The following is a 21,556-nucleotide window of genomic DNA, read 5'->3' as shown; positions in this document are numbered from 1 at the left end:
CGTGTTGGCTTGCAACCACATGACGGCAGCCAGCAGCTGTTCTATCTATCCTCCATCTAAAGACATCTCTTTCTTTTGTCCTCGCTCCCTCTCTTCCTCTCTCTAATTCACACACACACACACACACATAGAGGTGATCAGACCTGGGTTTAATTCTAACGCCTCAGCGACGTACAGACATGTCGTCCAGCGATGTCTTTGTTTCCAAATTGAAAGTGGGTCTAAAACTCCAATTCTATCAAGAACAAAAAGAAATTTGACTCTGTTTATCCCTTCCTAAATATATTTCACTCACATTCGAGACGGTTTTCTGCTGCTGAGCCAGTAGCAATAGTCCATCCATTTTAAGAAACGTAATGAATTACCACCGAAGACCCGAACCGACAAAGGAGAATTGAGAATTGAAAACAGAATCATGTAAATTCAGATGATTCCCAGCCCTGATCAATAGTGTTTATAGGAGTAGGAAATACAACTATTTTCAAGCCAAGCAGGTGAGCTAAGAGAAGTTGAAATTCACCTTTTTACACGTTCAGAAGTGAGCAAGGTGGGCGTTTCAGGAAGTTGTCTGCAGCAGGAAGTGACATACATTTGCATACATAGACATCTTTTTTCGTAATGTGATTACTGAAGTTTTAGATGATCCACTTTGTTTTCACAGCACATAATACTTTATATTTTACATGTGAGTGAATAAAAAATCTCTTTTCAGGTAGACTAAACGTCTCTCTCCTTGTACCCTTCCTCTTCTCCGTCTCTCTCCCCTCCAGATCATCCTGAAGTAAGCATCAGGAAGGGAATGGAGTGTCACGAAGCTGCACTAGGAAACCCAAAACAGCCCATGTGTAAATACTACCTAACCTCTCCCATAGAGGTCCAGCAACCTGCATGCTAAGAGTGTAACACTTCCATTTATAACCGTAAGAACTGCAGTGCCGGTGTAACACACACACACACACAAAAATAGATATATACTGTATGTATTGCTAGGAAAAAAATATTAACATGAAAAAGTGAAAAATATTCTTATGTATAGAACCACATAAATAGCAAACACATTATACAGGTCATTTTAAACAGTTCTCCCAAAGTACAGTGGATCCCTTCTCTTTCATATTTATTCTAAGACCCGCTGCACAACGTTCATCCCTTCAGTTAGTCCGACAGACGACGCTCGATTTGCTCGATGGTGAAGTCGAAAAACAGGAAGAGCGACAGAAAAAAAAGCCGCGCACAAACACACCAACGCGCTCGGGGCTTTCACGTGGGTCTTCGTCTTCGCTTTCCTCTCTACAAAGTTGAATGTCCTCGAGGGCAGACGGGCTCGCGTTCTCTTAATGTAACTGCCCCCCACCCCACCCCACCATCACCCCCACCACCACCACACCTGCCCCAGATGCTGTTAAGATGCCAAGATGAAGCTTATCCTCCAAAACTCACCTGCCAACGTTTTTGTTTTTTTTCATCTCTGGAAACATCTTGCCAAAGTCGCAGTTCAGAGGAGGTCGATGGAATCAACCTGCCAGAGTCGCATTTTAGCACCCTGATGATATATTTTTTTTCTATCTTTCGTGGAAGCTGCTCAGAACAGACCCTTTATTTGTTTGGCGTTGGGATAGACGTGAACGAATTTTTCCATGTAGCCGGGACAAGGGAGGACGGCGCCCAGTGTTGATGCAGAAGATAGTCATGGCCATTACTGAAAAGCCTAAAGGCCAAGGGCTGAACAAAGCTTGAGGGTTTGATCCAGACATACCAAGCCTTGTGTGCGTGTGCGTGTGTGTGTGTGTGTGTGTGTGCGTGCGTGCATGCGTGCGTGTTCGAATCTGGACACTGATGGTCTGCCGGCAGACTGGGACTTGAAGCGAGGTCTAGCAGGTGATGGAAACACCCGGCTTGGTAGGAGAGTTTGTCAGGGGGTTGGCGAGGGACATAAGTGCTAAGAATAAACAAACAAAAAAACAAAAAAAAGGTGCATTTGACGAGACTCGTCAAACAAAAGATGACTTGAACTTTGATTGGAGGGCTATCTGTGACCGTCGGTTGTCCTGTCCAACCCTACTATCACCGATAATCCTGTTCCATTTTAGAAAACTGTAGAAGTGCCTAAAAAAATACTCATCAACAACACATGCATCCAGAGTGTAACGCTAAAAGTCACAGACATAAAACACTGGCTGACAGAAGCTACACGGACCTATGGGGAAAGAAACATTTAGAGAGTCGTTGCTGGTTTTATAGTAACCGCTCATTAACGTAAGTGACTTTATCGAAAAACAAAAGAAGTTAAAGAAACGACAAATCAAACTAGCTTTGTAGAATGTTTGGTGACTTTTACGGTGTACCATCGTTTCTTACCATGGTTTGAGTAGTTTACACGAGGAACGTGAGTGCGAAAAAAAATGTATTGTAAACTGTGTAATGTATGTAAAGTGTCTCTTATTCTGAGAGTTTATATTCACGGATCTAGAAATGTATTCAAAAGTTATTTAAAATTTGTGTTGTGTCTGTTATGGAGGATTATTTGAACCCGTACAAACCTTCACCATCTCTATCCTTACCCAGAACAATCATTTCTCTTGATTTTTTTTCTTTTTCCGGCCAACATCATGACACTTTTTGTTAGACCAACCCTCTCTTTATATTTCCCATTTTCTTACATGCCGTATTTCAATTCACAAGTTAAAAAAAAAAAATCTTATTTCCAATTTTTCAAAAATCCTGATGTAATTTCATGGTGCTTGATTAACATTGACAATCCATAATCATACCGGAGTCTTTGGCTCTTGTTTGACATTTTGGGTTTCATTCACTCTGATTGTCTCCACATTCTGATTTGTATGTAATATTTGTGGAAGGTGGTAAAAGTTCTATTTTGTTGTAATTTATCTTATGTTACTCTTGGTCAAACTTCAGTCGGAAACAATGTTAACTATTCTATTTTGAAATGAATGTAATTTATTGAGCTGTGCTCCATTCTGCACGGTTGTGTCATTACAAGGTCTAACCTGTCAACCGAGCGAATGAGAAGTTGCACATGTCAGAGGTGTGGGCTTTAAAAGTCAGCCCACCAATGGAAAGCTACTGGATCTTTCTTGCCTTCTCATTGATAAAAAGATCACAGTGTTGCAGTAATGAGCATAGTAAGAGTTGCTTGTGTTGTTGGAAAAAAATGTTTATTGTATAGATGACATTTTACCAAAAAAAAGAGAAGAAAATTTCAAAAAAGTTGTACTTTTCACTCTAGTATAATAGTATTTCATAACAATATTAAGTTGTTGCTGTGGCAACCAAATGTTGCAATTACTAAAGTTCGGTATTTTTGTAAATGACATTGTTAAGTTGATTTTTGTTTGTTTTTGCTAGAACACTGTACACAAGGTAGATTGTAAAGAAGATATGAACATTTCTTATTCTTCAAGGAGATTATGACAATGACCTAATATTTTCATTAGCGAATAACAGCCTCTATAGTGCTGTTACTGTAACACTTAAATAGATTTAAAGTCATCCATGTTACATAGATTATATATATATAAAATATATATAAATATATATATATATATAAGATCTAAATAATCTATGACATAATAAGTTCAGATCTTGCCCTGACAATGGACCTTTAGGTTCCACACTGAGACATTTTAATCAATATATCGTTAGAGTTAAGGATTGCACTTTCCATGTCGTTTAAAGATGTGATCTGTTTCCTTTAAGAGTTTCGAGGTGTTTCCCTGCAATGACAGCAAATCTGATTATCATTCAAAAGCAGATACCAGTAAATAACCTTAATTCAACATGTTGCATGAGAACATGATATTTTCTTTTCCTACTAAACAATAACATACTGAATGTTTCTAGTGAAAAACAAAAAAAGTCTGTACACAAAATGTCCTCATTTGGTGAACCACAATGTGTATGAAAACCTCTTGAGATGTAACTTTCTTTTTAATGTGTCGGCAATGATTGACTGATGGGTAAAAGAAAAATGTAGGCACTTTCTGAGCAGTTGGTCAACTGAGCAGACTCAGCTTATCCAAACACTTTGCCTTATCTTGAGTCCAGTGTGCTTAAGGTTTTATGTTTATAAGAGCTCTTATTAAATTTATTCTGAAGACCTTCTTCCCAAATCCCTTCTCAGTTTCATTTCAAATATGTATCTTTATATCGAAAACAATTTTTTAAGGTTATAATGATCGGAAAGCCAAAAGGGTGACTGCAACGGAGCGACCAGTCGCCAGTCTTCATCTCCAGTCTCTGCGGTCGGATGTCATTCACAGCTTTAGCCAGAGGGTGGCGCTACACTGAGACTGCGGTTAAGTGCTGAGCCTGCTGTGCCATCATTGTTGCAGCGTACCCTCTACCAACAAATAAATAGAAATTGACAAAAAAAGACCCTAAAAAGGATATATAATTTCAGTGCATCATTTTTAATGTATTCTTTTTTTTTGCATATATTTTGTGCTATTTTATGTTTCTATAGTCAAATGTTTCTTTGGTTCCAGCAAGATAGTGTAAAATCTATTGAAAGAAAGAAATAAAGAAAATGAAATGACAGTTCTTTGTTCTTATTGTCTCCCACACTCATATCAGTCACTCCAATAAAGTCTATTTTTAATTTTTTCCCATATATTTAAATGTCAGTGGATGCTAGTTTTCCCTTATGGGGGGGCTGGGAGGTGGGGGTCCCTGAAGTCCACTTTACAGACTACTTCCATTAAAATAAATAAACTTGCTTCACAGGCGAAGTCAGTTTTTCCCCTCTGATAATAAACATGATGATAAGGCCTCAGCCGGGAGAGGCTGACTTTACTGCTTGTGTGTCATTTCCTGTTGTGGCCACAGAATGTTTTCTTATGATCTCTGTTATAACGGCTACACTCAGCCTGAATTGGACTCAAATGGTTCTGGTATTGTAAATCAATAATCCAGTTGATCCAATATTTGGATACTGTGTTCAATAATTATCCTATTACCCATTTAAATCATTTTATCTGAATCCATGGAATGAATGAATCATGGAATTAAAATAATAATTCTTCAGTGGTTATAAACTAAAGAATTGATAAGGAGCATTTCCGAACCAAAAAAAAAAAAATCAGTAGAATTAAAATTTAACTTGTAGCATCAGGATTAAACGTCTACTTCATGGTAACATCTGAAGTGTGAGATATAATAAATGGATAAATAATAATAAAATAACATGCAAAAAAAACAGATCGGGTGTTTTGTTTTTTTGTTTTTTTTACATTTTTTTCATTTCCCATGCATGGAGGCTGACATCTTTGTTTCCAGCATCCTCTCATCCTCCCGTTGTGTCTGCGTGGCACTGATCACCCCCCATATATTCCAGGAAATCGCAGCATCCAGTGGACGCGCCGACTCCAGAGGCGTGGATTTCCCAGCGCTGAGCTCTCCTTTAGGATCTTAAACGGGCTCTTTGCCTTTAACGCGACTGTAACCACACTGTGTGGAGAAATGTGGTGCTAGCATTACATAAAAAAAAAAAAAAAAAAAAAAAAAAAAAAGATGTGCCGTCTTGTTTCTAATAATAGCCAATCTTATTTTTACCACACCGACGCCTTATTGCATTATGGATGCCTCTGGAATGGTGTCCCTGCAAGATAGCGTGGGAATATTCCAGTAGAGGCTTCCGCCGTGCGTCTCAGGACTAAATGCTCCACGGTCTTCAATTAACCCGCCTGTGAGCGCAGGAGCGTCTCATTCACTGGAGGCTGGTCCTGAGTCATGGCTGCTGCGTGAGGACGGGCGATGCGCTCCTTCCGTGCGCCGCTGTAGACTTTATTCTCTTCATGCCGGCTTTAACTCCACAGGCGCGCCATGCGGGAGTATAAGGTGGTGGTGCTCGGCAGCGGCGGGGTGGGGAAGTCCGCTCTCACCGTCCAGTTTGTCACCGGGACATTTATAGAGAAGTACGACCCCACGATTGAAGATTTCTACAGGAAGGAGATCGAGGTGGACTCGTCTCCGTCGGTGCTGGAGATCCTGGACACAGCCGGTACCGAGCAGTTCGCCTCAATGAGGGATCTGTACATCAGGAACGGCCAGGGGTTCATCCTGGTCTACAGTCTGGTCAACCAGCAAAGTTTTCAGGACATCAAGCCCATGAGAGACCAGATCATCAGGGTGAAACGGTGAGGCGCCGTCTGCTTTATCTACACAGCAGCTTTCCTTCATAAATATGTGATCTAGGCTCAAGCGGTCGATAGTTATGCTTCAGTCACACCCTGGTGGAAAGTTGTGATTGAATTCTTTCATGAATTCTACTATAAATGTTGCTCAAATGAATGGAATCCACCGTCCAGGTGGTCTGAAAGGTTAACATCCCTCCAATAATGCAGCCTGCTCGTAGTTTTCTCTCTCTCTATAATTCAGTCCAGGATTCATCACATTTTTTGCATCCTCCTCCTCCTCCTCCTCTTCCTCCCCGCCTTGATCTCCTCCAGCTTTTCATGAGAAGCTTCTCGTATGTTGTTCATTATGAGCCCAGCTGGGGCTCACCTGTTCTGCATCAACCCGCTGACCTCTGGTTGGGTCTGATCTTCTGTCTCTCACACATGACTAACTCCTGGATGGCCTTCATCGTTCAAGCCATTTCTCAGCAAACCCACTGAGCTCATCTTGTGGCTGGGAGAAGATCCCGTTTCCTTTAGGTTGGGAAATATTAGTGGGGGTTTTCTTTTTTGCTACAATCATCCCTTTCCTGTTGCGACAGAAGGACTATATAGAAATGACAGTAGGCAAATTAATAAGGGTCTAAAAGGCTATTAAATAATTTAATACTCACCCATTGGATGGTTGGATTTCTTGTGGAGAGTTGGGTGTGGAAAAAGAATCCATCAGATGTAGGATTGGGTTCAGATCCAAGATTTTTTTCTAGAATTTTTCATAATAATTTTAGATTTTTTGAGTTTTACCTACTGTAATTTTATTTAAAAAAACTGCTTCAACCAGTTGTCACCAGGCTTTCGGACGGGGTGGGAGTCACACAAATATGTCGGGGTGCGTTCCGGGACTTCAATTATATTTTTTTCAAACCCATCTTGTGGCCTATCATAAAACTCACCTCAAGTAATATAAAATAAATAATCTATTTAAAATATGAATCATTAAGAAAGTTGTTTTTATTATGTTGCATTTAATGCATGATTCATTAATTGTTGAATACGGTCAGATTTATCTGCGCTTTGTTATGAAGGTGCAACCAGGAGTTAGCTTAGCTTAGCATTGAAGCGTGACACTGAAGTGTTTTTTTACACTCCTTTAATATAGATTTGCTGCCCTGTTGCTGTCAGGGGGGGGCTTCCATCAGTCACAACCCGCTGCAGAGCCTGACCTCGGTTTAATGAAGGCTCTGACTCGGGGGCGTCCCGGGATGGGAGGTAGATCTCCCTTTATGGGTGAGGTATGAACGTAATTATCTTTTATGCCTGAATTTGCCCCATGTAATTCCGGGGAGATTTCCAGCTGAGATTAAAACCCCCCTCATTGTGGGAAATGATCGTGTTGGGGAGATGTTGGTTCTCACTCCAGGAGTGCAGCTCCGTTGTGCCCGTGACGTCTGACGACACGGAGCCGTCAGACGTCACGCTCTGACTGGAAGCAGGACGACGTCACGCCGGCGATGCTCAGCGGAAGTTCGTCCATGAGGGATCTCCTCTGGAACAAAAATCCAGCGATGGATAAAAGCGAGCCGCGCTGCCTACAGCCAGCCGCCGCCGCTGTCCTCGAGTGTACGCCGATGAATATTTCATGATGTTACACGGCTCTGCGTTTGAAGGAGGGAGTGTCAAATGGGTAAAATGTGCATTGTGTCTCATTTCTGAGCGTCCAGTGGGACATTCTGAAAAGTACTTTTAACAGTTTAGAGTTACAATCATCAGAATATTAATGAATCTGATGAGATATAGATATAGAATATGGAATATTAAGATCGATGAACCAGCTGGTTGGTCAGATCCACAACAGACCGATCACCTGACTGACCGTCCTACGTCCTGGAGGAAATTCATCTTTCCTCCGTCAGCTAATGGATTAACTCATCAATCATCCTTTTAAGTAGCTTAACTTTAAAAAGGTTTCATGAAAATAAAATAAACATAGGTAGTCCTCAACTTAAGAACATTTGACTTCCGAACATTTGGAGATATGAACAAACATCCAACTATTTTACTGTAGTTCCGCTTCCTGCCACAACCCCTGCTGAGCAGCACTGCTGCGTTCACGCAGCCCCTACACTCGTCTTCCTCCTCTTGTTGTTGTTTGTTGTTCTCTCTGTGAGCATCTTAACTTAAAACGACCTGTACCTGTATTTTATTTTATTCTTTGTAGTTTTTATATCCTGTAATTGTCTCTGGTCAGTATTAGGGAATGGTACGTTCATATTTGGAGTATTAATGGCATTTAAATGACTTTAAATGGTGATTATAGATTGAAATTCAATAAATAACGACTAATGAACAATTCAACTTACAAACAACCTCTCGGAAACAGTTATGTTAATATATTGAGGACTACCTGTACCTCAATTTTACTTATCTAATTATCTCTTCAGAACCTTTTGCATTTATCACCCATATATTTCTCTTTAGTATAAATGTCTCAGATTTAATTTGGATTGAAGCCCATTCAACAGGAATGTGTCAGAAATGTTTGCAGACATGTCTGATGAGGCCCTCCGACATGATCAGCTCCAGCTCTCCATTAGTCATCTCCAGGAGATCGGCCTCCCCCCTCCCAAACTTCTTGCTGAGCCAGCAGCATCAGCAACAAGCAGCAGACTTTGTGCCCACTCACCAGAACGTAATGGGATTGTGTCAGGGTGGAAGCCAAGAAGACACTGGGCCTCCATTAGGGAGTCCTATAAAGCAGAATGCATATGCGAGGGCTCTGGGGTTGGGGGGGGACGACGACAGGGGAGCAGATCTTATATGTTGCTGCTCCATGCCGTGATATTCCTGCTTCCCAAGTATCACATTCATGATCTCAACTTACATACATGAGGTGAAGCAGGAAATACATTCAGAGTAATAGTCTGACATTTGGGAAATACACAATCATACCTCTGTTAATATTTAAACGGAGGGATCAGCCATTTAGCTTAGCCTAGCACGCTCGTGCTCAAAAGCTGCCCCAGTACTATCTGAAGGTATTGTACTCTGAATCTGGCATCTAAACAATAAATTAATATATTATAATTTAATACATTTTTACATTTCTGCATTAAAATACACATCTTTGTTATATAGTTAGTTTCAGATTTTATTCCAAGAGATGTTTTGATTCATTTCTGTTGCTATTTATTCCACAAGAGAGTCAGAGAGTAAATATTAATAAAACTGGACTGAAAATTTCTGTCATGTCAGACCCACAGGAACAGAAGTAACACGCTCTGTTTAAATTGTGCAAAAATGGCAATATAGGAGGTGTTATTTTTTCCAGAAAATGATCAGTGTTTTGCGCTTTTTAAATTTTTTTTAAATGTATGTCTTAAATTTTTTTAAATATTTAAAAAATATCATTTAAAAGAAATTTTTTTTTTGTCCATCATTTTACAGCATCTTCCACCATTAACCATCTCCTAACTATCACACCTTCTGATTTTTATTGCTTCCCCCTTCCCCGGGACTCTGAACGCCTCACACGCACTTAGGACACACACATTAGTACTCTTTGTGATGACATGTGGTCGACGCCCACCCCACCCCGCCCCGGCCCAATATTCCCCCCTACTTGCGTGTGAAGATTTCTCGTTCTGGTGGCCCAGGAGGAGGAAACCAGTTCAAAGCTGCGTGTTCACGCTGCACTGATGCTGTATCTAATAGCAGGAGGCGAGCATCACATGCTGCTGATGGGGAAGAGGGTGGGGAGACCAAAACTAGCCGTCTCCGATGGGGGGGTGGGTGGGTTGAGGTGAGGGATGGGGGTGGGGGGGGGTGTAGGAACAAACAACTTCCTGACCTCACTGGCAGAAGAAAACTGTTACAGCAGCCAGCTCACATTAAAGTCATGAGGAGCCACCAGTCAAATGCTTCTTGTTAGTGTGTGACCATGTGAACTGCGCTTACACAAGTGTGTTTTCACCATGTTATGCTATTTGTCACACACAGATCTGACTTGTAGCTATCAAATATTTGAAAACACACATTTTTTTTCCAAGTCGAATCCACACCAGATGATTGTTCCAGAAAATATATCAAAGTGAAAAAGTAAAGTTCAATAGAAGCAGCTGAAATACATATTTCCTGGACTGCCATTCATCATGTGACCCCTATGATTTATCTCGTGACCTTTTTGGGAATAAGTTATGTTGCCCTGATGAGCATCTGGGATTTTCCACATCCAGATGCTTATCTTTTGTGACCATGACTGAAAAGAAACAATTGTGTTTCTGGATCTTGAAGGAATGTACCGGAAAGTAACATAAACAACTAGACGATGCATTCGCGGTCAATTTGAACCACTTTAATTGCTTTAAATTTGTTTTCCAGAAGCTCAGAACAACTTGTAGAACACTTTGGGTGCTCTTCAGAGCCCCCTGGTGGCCACGTATGGAGAATCGGCTTTGTTGATTGGTTGACCCCACATATCACCGCGTTTCCACGTGGAACATTTTAACGTCCTCATACTTATTTCTTTATTTCTCCCTTAAATTCTTGCTCGATTAACTGCATAAAACTAACCAGCGTTTCCCTCCTCCCATACTGCCCACGCTATGTTTGCATCTACTTACAGAATATAAGATGATGAAGAGGAGCTGGGGGACGAAGCTCTAAAGACCTCCTCCATCTGCTCTGCAGGCCTCCTTCTCTTGTGCGTTTATCGCTGGAATGTGTGCGGTTGTGTTATTGTGTTTCCTCTTCATTCAGACGAGACGCCAAGAAGCTACAGAAACAATCGCCGTAGGAGCTTTGTTCTCCGGCGGTAACACGCTTTTGGGATGGGGGGGGAAGAGGAGGTTGCGGGGAGATGAAAACACAGCATATGCGTGTTGGTTTGTGTGATTTTCCTGTCCGATCATACGTGCATTCTGTCACGCGGTGTAACGGCTCCAACTGCTAATTAAAAGCAGATGCAGGGAGTATTAAAAAACATGGCGGCTGCGGGGTTGGAGAGCTTCATGCTGGAGATGCCTGAGTGCTCTTTTGTAGCTCTTATTTGTGTTTGTGAGGCCTATGAAAATGTTAAAGTGAAGTCACTGCAGCTATTTAGCGCAGTAGGTAGCCTTAATAAGCCTGTTGTATCCCGGGGCTGAGTGGAAAATCGAGAGGTGATGTTTTTCTCCGTGTGTGGCACGGTTTGTGAGTTTGCCATTTCCCTCCCTAACGCCCTGCGGAGGCAAACGCTGCAACAAATTTATGTGTTCTAAAGGTCAAATGTGCATAAGCAAAAGTTATTCCACATCCATTAATGAGGAAGCAGCATTTCAACCTGTGGCTTTGCACAAATGGACGTACAGATAATGGCTTTAAATGCCTACAGCACAGCACATTACAGTGGAAAAGCCTCACTAAAATTCAGTTTTATTACAGCAATACCGCAGAAATCAATTCAGATATTAACATCAATATCTACTCTTGATTTCATAATTTGCGAGCCACCTGCTGGTGCACGTTCCATAACTATGACGCCGATTCTCTCCCATGTTTTCAAAAAATGAAAAGCTGGCATATAGTCGGAGCCAAAAGCGCTCCGAGCAAATTCAATCTGTGCTGATAATTCCCACAATGCACGTCTGCCAAATCCAGGAAGGAGTTTCCAACGTTTCCTGCTTTACTCCTGCTTTCAATTCAACGCAGACTGTGGAGTGAAAATGCTTTGTGATCGGTTGTGTAACCGGATACAACCAGAGAAAAACAGACGAGGCAAAATAAGTAGAATTATTTAGCTGTAGGAGTGTCGATGTTACTGCGTGTTCTTGGGTTTGTTGTCGGGCGTGGAGGCAAAAGCTGCACCCTGATTGGCTGTCTTTGACTTTATTTCTGCTACAAGCAAAAATCTGCAAAGGTGGGCCAGATAGAATATGTATCAGCATAAAAATCTATTGGAAATCCAGTTATATTTATTTTACGATGTTATTTCTCAGATGTTGAACGCCTTCACTAACACACAACGTCGGTCGTGAGGCAACTTTTTGTTCGAACAAACAATCGCAATACAACTCCCCACCCCACCCATCCCACCCCACCCTGAAGAAGCTGGCTCTCCCTGTCTTTGTAGTTATATATAGAGTTTCTCCTGCAAGGCTGTCAGGTTGCATTTGTCTGCGTGGAACTCTCCTTGTTCGCACTTCACACCCCTCTGGATTCCAGCTTTCCAAACGCACAGGCCATGCAAGGTGCTTGTCCTGCCGAGGACAGCTGCTATGTGTTTGTGTGTGTATGTGTATGTGTGTGTGTGTGTGTTGTACAGTACAGGGGCTGAGTGGGGAAATGTCAAGCAGCAGGACATCTGTGGCATTAGAGCCGTTCTAGGCCCGTTTTCTCTCTAAACCATGTTTTTTAACCAATTAGAAATAAGGTACTGATCTTCTTCCTCATTTTTCCGACGTTGCAGCATCCCGGATGCTGGTGGGATCTCGCTGTCTGGCTCAAGGACACTTAAGCAGCTACCCTAAGTGTCCTCCACCGCGTCCCAGTGCTCATTCCTCCACCCTACCGCCTGCATTTATTTCCTGCAGCACTCTGGCCCGCTTTAGCTCAGTGAGATGGTTGCCAGCTCTTTTCCACGCCTCAGCTCTTCTCCCGGCTGAGTAGCGTGGCAGCAGGCCACCAATTTGCAGATAAGAGCCTATTTTTCAATAGCACCAGCAGATCAATAAGACGGGCTCGGTATGCACTTAGGGATGACTGATGTTTGAAGCCGTTAGCTGGTTTATGTCGCTACCTGCTGGGAGAATATCTTCCTCCTGCGATTGGCATGCTGTATTTATTTGATCGGACAACATGAAGGGTGTCTAACTGAAATTAAATATCTGAAAATACAGCCTTATCCAGAATGTGTCTGAACGCTGCTGTGTCAAATGTGCAGTAACCTTTTATCCACTAGGGGGCAGCAGAAACAAACAATGAGCTGCCACATTAAAAACTTTAAATAAAGAATCTGTTCATGCAAAATATAAAAGTGTGTGTAGAAACTAGTTTAGTTTCTGAGTACACAAAATGTACAACGTTTCTTCATCGTCCTGAACAATTTATGTACATGGGGAGTTGTTTTGTTGAAGAAAGAACTATTATTTCATAAAAAAACATAAATGACTCTTCGGCTGGTCTCCAGACGCCACGAGATCCCATTTGAAATGGATGTTTCTTCTTTTAAAGCAGAACTGTTTCGAGGATAAAATGAATATTTCAGCTTGAAAACAAGGTGTGGATACATCTTTTTTAATCAGTTTGGGATCCCTGGGCTTTTGCAGATATATAATGACACATTAGAAATGACATATCTGTCCAATTCATTCTTTTTTAATATTTCTACTGTTGAGAAACTATTTTCGAAGTTTTTGGCTGTTGCTACTTGAGGATGGGCACTTTTCATGCGGTATATTTATTTAGAAACTTAAATAAAACCACAAACACATTTGCAGGTCTCTACTTTTAGTTTATCAGGTGCTTTGTTTGTCCTCCTTGAAGATAGATTCTCATTTCTAAAACCACATTACAGTAGAACATCAAGCAGAAACTATGTTTTTCCCGAGGAAGGCAGAGCTCATCCCCCTATGTGAAAGCAGCACATTAGCTTTATTCAATTATTCAATAAGCTATACCGTTACTCTCCCCAGCCTGGTTTCCTCGTATTGATGCTTGGGAAGGAAAAGGACCGGGATCGTCAGCCACATGCTGGGGAAGAAAGCTTTTGATCCGTTAAGACACGATGGAGGGAGATAATGATTTGAAACCAGAATTGGAAGCCATTAAATGTAAAGCCATGCATGCTAACGCATGTATTATGTATCCAGGAATAAACAGCTTTTAAACGAACCGGTTATTTTTGCATGATGACAGGATTGCAGATATTAGACGCCCCGGGGATTGATGGAGGCCTCCTGGGAGGCTGCAGCAGTGTTTATCCCTCTCATCTCGCTCCGTTGTGCATTGCTCAAAACTCCTATTGTTTCAGCATCTAACAAATACAATATGTAGGTCAACAACACACACACACACACACACACACACACACACACACACACACACACACACACACACACACACACACACACACACACATGCTGGCACTGAGTTATTCTCCCTCAGGTACCAGGAAGTTCCTGTGGTCTCAGCTCACCCCAGCAGGGGAGAAAGTGGAACATTCCAGCTGTTTTTATGCCTTTCTGTCTCATTTCCAGGTATCAGCAGGTTCCAGTGGTGCTGGTGGGCAACAAGGTGGACCTGGAGGAGGAGAGGGAAGTGTCCCCCAGCGAGGGCCAGGCGCTGGCGGAGGACTGGGGCTGCCCCTTTATGGAGACCTCAGCCAAAAGCAAAACCATGGTGGACGAGCTTTTTGCTGAAATCGTGAGGCAGATGGACTTCTGCCCCCTGCCGGACCGGAGAGAGACCTGCTGCCCCGCCTGTAGTGTGCAGTAGCAGCTGATTGGTCTGCTGGAGGAGCGATGGATGGGGGGGGGTGTTATTAGAAATTAGGATGCAAATTAATTCATGTTAGATAGATCGAAGAAAGAGGGGCTAAAAAGATAAATCCACCCTGTCTGAAGTTGTTTGGTCGTGCATTCTGGGAAATGTAGGACTAAAAGCAGATTAAAGGACAGTTTATTTCCGACATGCATCCATCCTCAGAGACAGGGTGGATTTCCCTTGAGATAACAAACAACACTTGACCTCCCACATATCACCACTGCCCTTGTGATCCACAGAGGCTGAATTTTGGGGGTTTCCCAAAAGCAGCGCCGGTGCCAAAAGCATCTTAAAAGCCATCAACAAGGAGGATCACGGTGGGGAATTCTTTTGGTAAACCAGCCATAAGCCCGAGCAGGGATGGCAGTGTGCTCAGCAGTTTGTTTAGTCCTGTTTTCTTCTGCTTGTGTATTACTTTTTTTTTTTTTTTTTAGCACTTTTGGGACTTTTTTACAGTGCAAGAGCCGATTACCATGAACAGATGTCAAGTAGCACCTCTCTGAAGGAGTCATACTGGAAGTTAGATTGACAGCAGGCTCGCCTAACTACGAATGAATGAGTGTACGAGAGAATGTTTAAAAAGGAAACCGCACCTTTGGGGAAATTCATTCAGAAGATCCCAAATGTTGACATACTGTGGATGATGTATGCATGAAGTTGTACCGTCACGACGACATCGAGTACAATCGACCTCACCCAAAGAGACAGCGTCAGTCAGTTACATTACAGTGTACGTGAACTCGTCTTAACACCTTACAGATAATACAAAGGCCTTGTTGCATTGTAGTGTAAGTGGACTTTAGTGTCAATGTATAGTTCATTTATCTTGATTCACATCAGATATGTTAGTGGTTCAATGTCAGAAACACTTATTTTCAACAAAAAATAAATCTTTATGCACAAAAGTGTCACGCTTGTTTGTTTTTGAATATTCAATTTGTATCAATTAATAGCAAAGTAGCAAAATAAAAAATGACCTCATGCCGTGTCTTTTAATTTAACATCTAGAAATGATCAAGTTTGTACTCATTGTGAAAATAACCTTTCAGCTTTTCTATTTAGCAGTCATCTGTCTTCATCTGGGCCTGCATTCTGATGATTTATTATGTTTTGGTCTTGCGGCTGCGTTCCCTGGCCCACCATCTTTCCGCTGCTGCTGCCGCCATTTGTTGCCAACACTTCCTGCTAATTCTGGTCCCGAGAAAACCATGAACCATTTGTCAAATACTGAGCGCCATTAGAATCCATTACAGGATGAATTTTGGGACATGTGAGTCGTTAGAGCCAACACACCAACTTTGGATACCATCCAATCAGAACATACTTTCAACTATTAAATGAAAACTGTGATAATGAAAAAAATTAATTGTTGAGGGAAACCATAAATATCCAAAATTTTGTCTACAAGTGTCCACAAGAAATATACACGTGTATTTTTGATTAATATGGTTGTCATGCTGGCTTAAGTATGACAGCTCATATTTACAGTACTGTTATAGGGCTTCTCATTGAATTATCCACCAGCAGCGACATCTGCTGTCCCAAACTGGAACTGCAGTATCGTTCTCCGTCAACACGGACCGCCCCGTGACCGACGTTAGTTCCTGTCCGGACCTAATTGTTCGACGCACACTAAACAGGCATGGCGTCCTTCAAACTGAGGAACAAGTAACATATACCATAAATTTACCATTTTGTGTCGTTTTTTTTTTTACATAACTACAAATCGTCTTCACAATGGCGACCAGGACGGTGCGTCAGATTCTCCAGCGCCGTGAGTATCTCTAAGCTAACTGTGTTTAGCTGAGTAGCATTAGCATTTTATTAGCGAGCTAGCTAGCTAAAAATGACAGATTGAGGCTCGATGTTGACGTTCCGTCTGGTGAAAGGGAGGAAAAATAGAATTAATAACACGGTTTTCCACTTTAAGTGAGTGGAAGTGAAGTGCAGCCATCATGAACATTAAATGCAGTCATTTCCTTATACACAACAGTGTAGTTTTCATGATTTAGCGCCATATTTGGGGGCATGTTTGTCTCAGATTCCACAGTTCTACTACATTAGATGTCATTTGTAGTCTCAAACTCATCAAGCCTCTTTAGACATTCTGAATGGATCCATCTTTCATGACAAACAAGCTGCCATGAGTGGGTTTAGTGGTTTTCTCTTGCATCCCGTATTTCTCCTCACATCCATCCTCCTTCATCCCCCCCCTCCAGGTTTTTCATCTTCCAGGACGGCTGTGCGTCCACCAGCGGCCGAGGTCCTCGAGCAGCGCAACGCCGTCTTCTCCCGAGAGCAGGCCAGGCAGAGAGCTCTGTACCCCCGCATCGAGAAGATCGAGGTGACCATGATAGGCCTGGCTCTGGAAGGTACCCTGCTTGTCATGAACAAAGGGATATCTACTCCACTGAGCTGCGCCAGACGTGAGTCCAACGGGATGTGGAGGCTCAGTTAGAGTCTTTAAAGTAAAATGTAGAATTTTAACCCTTTTTAAACATTTTATGTGGTCTGTGACTCCCTCAGATCTGACAGAGCATCATGTGATGAACTCGGCTTTGGCCCTGGTGGACGGGGTGCCCCGGTCTCTCCACCAGCCCCTCACCGACTCCTGCTCCCTCTCGCTGCTCACGTTTAAAGACAAGGACCCGACTCTGGTCAACGAGGTACCATCACAACGGATTACATCAGAGATGCTGTGTTAAATCTATTATTAGTGGATGTTGAAACGTTGGAGAAGATTGTTTGAGATGATCCGAATGTTCTCCTTCATTGTATTTTAATATTTTTATCCATATCGTATGCTGGTCCTCTTTCTTCCCATCAGGCCTACTGGCGTTCCTGTGCTGCCTTGCTCGGCCAGGTGCTGCAGACGGCGTTCAAAGACGACTACGCCGTAGAGGTCATCAGCACACCTGAGGTTCCAGGTACAATTAGGTCCCCTAATTTTTTAATTCATTGTTAAAAAGCTCAGCTCAATGCAGAATCTGATATATAGAAAGAATGTCATTAAAACAAGGAGGTTTATTATATTTTATTGTATCCATATTAGATTTATGTGCAGCTGTTTTTAATTTCCGGTTTGTGTTTTGTGTGTTTGACATCCTGCAGTCACTTCAGGCGCCTTCTGCTGCGACGTGGTTCTCGACCCCCAGCTGGACTCGTGGACGCCGTCTGAGGTGCTTCAAATATTTTACACACTGATAATAATGATTTGAACCGTTAGAGGTCATCAAAGACACTTTTCAGCTCCTGATGAAATAAACTCATCTTTGTGTGTCAAACCCTTCCGTTAGTAACCCTGGACCGGAGTTCTGCCCCAGGAATCGTCTGGATTTTAATGGTTCCTGATTCTATTCTAAATTCCAGATTCTTAAGGATTCGGATTCTCATTCTGTCCCAGTTTCTTTCCCTAACAATAAGATCCTCTCAAATATTCTCTTAATGCACGGAATAAAAAGGGACTTGAAAATGATTAGATTCTTTTAATTTTATTTGTTGATATAATAAAAAAAAAAATCAAATTATCAATTTTTTTTCCTTGTTTCTCCAAAATGATCTAAAACAATGGAAAAGCATACAGGAATATGAAATACATAAATATAAAGAACAAGAAAATCAGATTAATTACTTTAATAGAGTTCATGATGGTAATTAAATAAAAACGTGATCTACTGTTCTCACTGATGATGTCACCAATCCTGATTTGTAATTAGTGGCTCCTTCATGATGCTGCGGAACCATTTTAACCCAACATGTTGCTGTTATTGTTATTCTCCCCAGGAGTCGTTGCGGTCCCTGACCCGAGGGGCTCAGCAGCTGATCCACAAAGATCTGCCCTGGGAGCCTCTGGAGGTTCTTCCCTCCGTGGCGCTGGAAGCGTTCTCCCACAGCCGGTAGGTGAAGTCCTGCCCGGCATTCGGCTGTCGTCTCTCTCCGTTACGCCTGTAAACACGTTGTTTGTCTCTCCCAGGTGTAAACAGGAAGAGGTGGAACAGATGGCAGCTCAGAATCCCAAAGGCACCGTGACCCTCTACAGGTTGACCTTTATTCTCACATCCGTCCTTTCTTGTGTCTTCGTACCCATTCATTCATCATTATTTCCTGGTAGATGTGGCGACCACGTCCTGCTCAGCTCCGGCCCCCTGGTGGCCAGAACGGGCTTGAGCGCCCAATATGAAGTAACGGCCCTCCACACCCTGGGACAGGGGCCCTTGGGTCTTCACCGGCAAGCCCAAGGCCTCTCCCTGCCTCTGCAGCTGCCAGTAAGGCAGATTATTTATTAAATACTAAAACATTGAGTTTTATTTTATTAAACTGACGGATTTTTGTGTTGGGATCTGACATTGATTTAACCCTTTATCGTCAGAAATCTCACTTTTCAGGATGTAAAACAGTGGATTCAGGGTCATAAATTAAAAACATAACATTATTCTGATTTTGATTAGTTTTAATATGTGGAGCGGTAAAGGCGTCGTCTTCTAATCACGTCATCTTTCTCTCTGCAGGCTCACCACACCGTCTGGAGGAAACTGAAGTGGCGGGCACAGAAACAGGTGAGAATGACAAATATTTCAGGTTTCTGCCTCACAAACTCGTCCAACAGCAGCGACATCAAACGATAAAGCTCTGAGACCGACTCGGGGAAAGGAGGGCTGTTCGAGTTTTGGAGCAGAACTCTGATCTACATGTTGGATTTGTGTCCAGATCGGTCCGGCTCACTCCCTGGACGCTAACACGCCATCAGTAAACCTTCTCATTTCTAGTATTACATTTATATTCTGTGTCAAACAAAGATAGGAGACTCTTTGTGGGCTGTATCATTCAAGAAAAAAAAAACAAGTCTCGTCCTGCCCACGAGGGACAAACTTCCATTTTCTGAACTCAAACATCAAACACAGACGTGGAGTCAAGATCTGGGAGGAAGTATTTTTAAATCCCTCCAGGTTCAAGGCTCTTATTCTGGGCATCGTACAGATTGATGCCGTCTGCGCCAACTGAGAAGTTTGACTTGCAGAGAAGCATAAATTAGTCATTCAAACTAGGCTATGAGTTAATTTTGGGAGCCATCTAGGCGAAATGTATTTTGCTGCAGCTTTTCTGGCGTTCTCTGCATCACTGATTGCGTAATGAGAAGGGGGGGGGGGAGCGCTCATTAATAGACACACTTGATTTGGCAACTGATGACATACTGCGCTCTGTGGCCTACATTTCAGTTTCACAGAGATTGGGTTATTCAGGGAATTGAAGCAGCAGTTTATTAAAGACAAAAGTGTGGACGTCAGAGATGGACGGACATTAAAAGAAGAATATATTTAGATCACGGCTCTCTGGAGTTTTTACGAGCGCAGGATCCTGAGCTGCTCCAGGAGCTCCAGGAAACATTTATGGTCTTAGAGGACACGCGATGATACGAGATGTCCTGTGTGTTAACAGAGCATCACCAGCGACCAGCAGAGGAGCTATAAACTCACTCTGAAACAATTTATATATTCGATATATGGTGGCGACGACGGCCTATGGTCCTTCGCTGCGTATGTCTTTCCATATCTTCACGCTGGCGACATGGAAATTAACAGATTTACCGAGTTTGTCTCATTTTATCAGGTTTACCTGCAATTATATCATACATTTAAAGGTTGGATTAATCAATATCAATATATGGTGATGCGTAGAAAAGTATTCAAAATTCACACTTAATAACACTGTAATAACACTGTTATTACTGTATCTTTACTCTAAATGTGTCTGCAGCTGATTTTATCAATAAGGAACACCTTCTAATGCAATCCTCTGCAACTCTTCACCTCCTAACGTCTGTATTGATTCAGTTTCCACTTTTACGGCTGATGTAATCCCCTCCATTGTCAGGCTGAGGTGTTTTTTTTCTTTGTTATTCCGTCCACCCTCTCCGCAGGGCGGGTGCATTTTGGGAACCGGCTGCAGGCGGCAGGGGGAAGCGTGTCGTCCCCCGTCTGCCTCCAGCTGGCGCTCAAAACGCCGCCGCCCACGCCGCGAACGAATGCCTCCCCCATCGTGGAAAAATGGTTTTTAGGCTTCTGCTTTTTTTTAAAAAAAAAAAAAACACACTAAAGACAGAAAATAGGTCAGAAACAGTCACTGAATAAAATTAACATCATTAATCCCTGCCTTTTTTCTTGTTGGTTTTTTTTGGCACAGGTTGAGATGCCAAAACAAGAAGCAGCAGCTCCACCCACTCCTGCTGCCTCAACCCCACCTCCGACAACCCAGTAGCGACTGTGTGTAACCCTCCACACGCTCACACACACTTCGACACGTATCCGACTGTATTCTTTGTAAAAATAAATGTAAAAACATGCGTCAAAATCGTCTCCTGGTGTGACTTTCTTATAGAAATCAGTGCAGAGAGAAGAGAATGGTTTCCTGTCACACCAGAACAGAAGCGTCTTTCTTTCAGGGCGTGTTGAAAAGAAAGACTTTAGCGCCCTGAGAGGTTTGAAAGCCTTCGTCTGGTTGCGTGCGTCTAGTAGTGAGAGACGAGAGTGAAAATGGAACGGCAGGGTTGTGTGTGTGTCAGCAGTTTGCTTAATGACAAACGTGTGTGTGTGTGTGTGTGTCTAATGGCTGAAGGTCGGGCAGAGCCGTGCAGCTGTTGTGTCTGTCACTTGTCAAACAGGTGGCTCTCCATCCTCAGAGTGTGTTGTGAGTCAAGTGTGGGGAAGGTGCGAGCTTGAGACGCCGAGCCGCGAGGCGTTTCCCCCCCCCCCCCTCTCTCTCCTTGTTTTCTCAGGATTCCAGGCGTTCTGACACATCGGACACGACTCGGCTGCTCGCTGTCAAGAGATCAGCCGTTTCCCTCCCCCCTCCCTCCTAAAAAAACAAACCTGCTGTTGAGCATCAGCCGTAGATCTGAGACGCAGGAT

The 21,556-nt window shown here is 42.6% G+C and overlaps 3 protein-coding genes across 15 annotated transcripts in view; all 3 read left to right on the top strand.

The window, feature by feature from the left end:
- mbnl2 (muscleblind-like splicing regulator 2) overlaps positions 1-4,557 on the top strand; it is a 47,401-nt gene extending 42,844 nt beyond the window's left edge. For all 13 annotated transcript variants that reach the window (XM_068308933.1, XM_068308934.1, XM_068308936.1 and 10 more), the window contains one exon: positions 771-4,557. In XM_068308933.1, the coding sequence (XP_068165034.1) occupies positions 771-895 (125 nt within the window). In that variant the 3' untranslated portion in view covers positions 896-4,557. The remainder of the gene's footprint in view (positions 1-770) is intronic.
- Positions 4,558-5,239: 682 nt separating this feature from the next.
- On the top strand, positions 5,240-15,628 carry LOC137591127 (ras-related protein Rap-2a-like). Its single transcript, XM_068308903.1, has 2 exons — positions 5,240-6,155; positions 14,366-15,628. The coding sequence occupies exons 1-2, from the start codon at positions 5,842-5,844 to the stop codon at positions 14,601-14,603; spliced, it is 552 nt and encodes a 183-aa protein (XP_068165004.1). The 5' UTR covers positions 5,240-5,841; the 3' UTR covers positions 14,604-15,628.
- Positions 15,629-16,245: 617 nt separating this feature from the next.
- Positions 16,246-20,991, top strand: mrpl39 (mitochondrial ribosomal protein L39). Its single transcript, XM_068308898.1, has 10 exons — positions 16,246-16,425; positions 16,871-17,077; positions 17,178-17,317; positions 17,479-17,578; positions 17,763-17,830; positions 18,435-18,547; positions 18,625-18,690; positions 18,763-18,916; positions 19,160-19,207; positions 20,832-20,991. The coding sequence occupies exons 1-10, from the start codon at positions 16,389-16,391 to the stop codon at positions 20,904-20,906; spliced, it is 1,008 nt and encodes a 335-aa protein (XP_068164999.1). The 5' UTR covers positions 16,246-16,388; the 3' UTR covers positions 20,907-20,991.
- The last annotated feature ends 565 nt before the right edge of the window (positions 20,992-21,556 follow it).

The sequence above is a fragment of the Antennarius striatus genome, chromosome 24, assembly GCF_040054535.1.
Source record: "Antennarius striatus isolate MH-2024 chromosome 24, ASM4005453v1, whole genome shotgun sequence".
Lineage (NCBI taxonomy): Eukaryota > Metazoa > Chordata > Actinopteri > Lophiiformes > Antennariidae > Antennarius > Antennarius striatus.
This window is presented reverse-complemented; position numbering and strand designations above follow the sequence as displayed.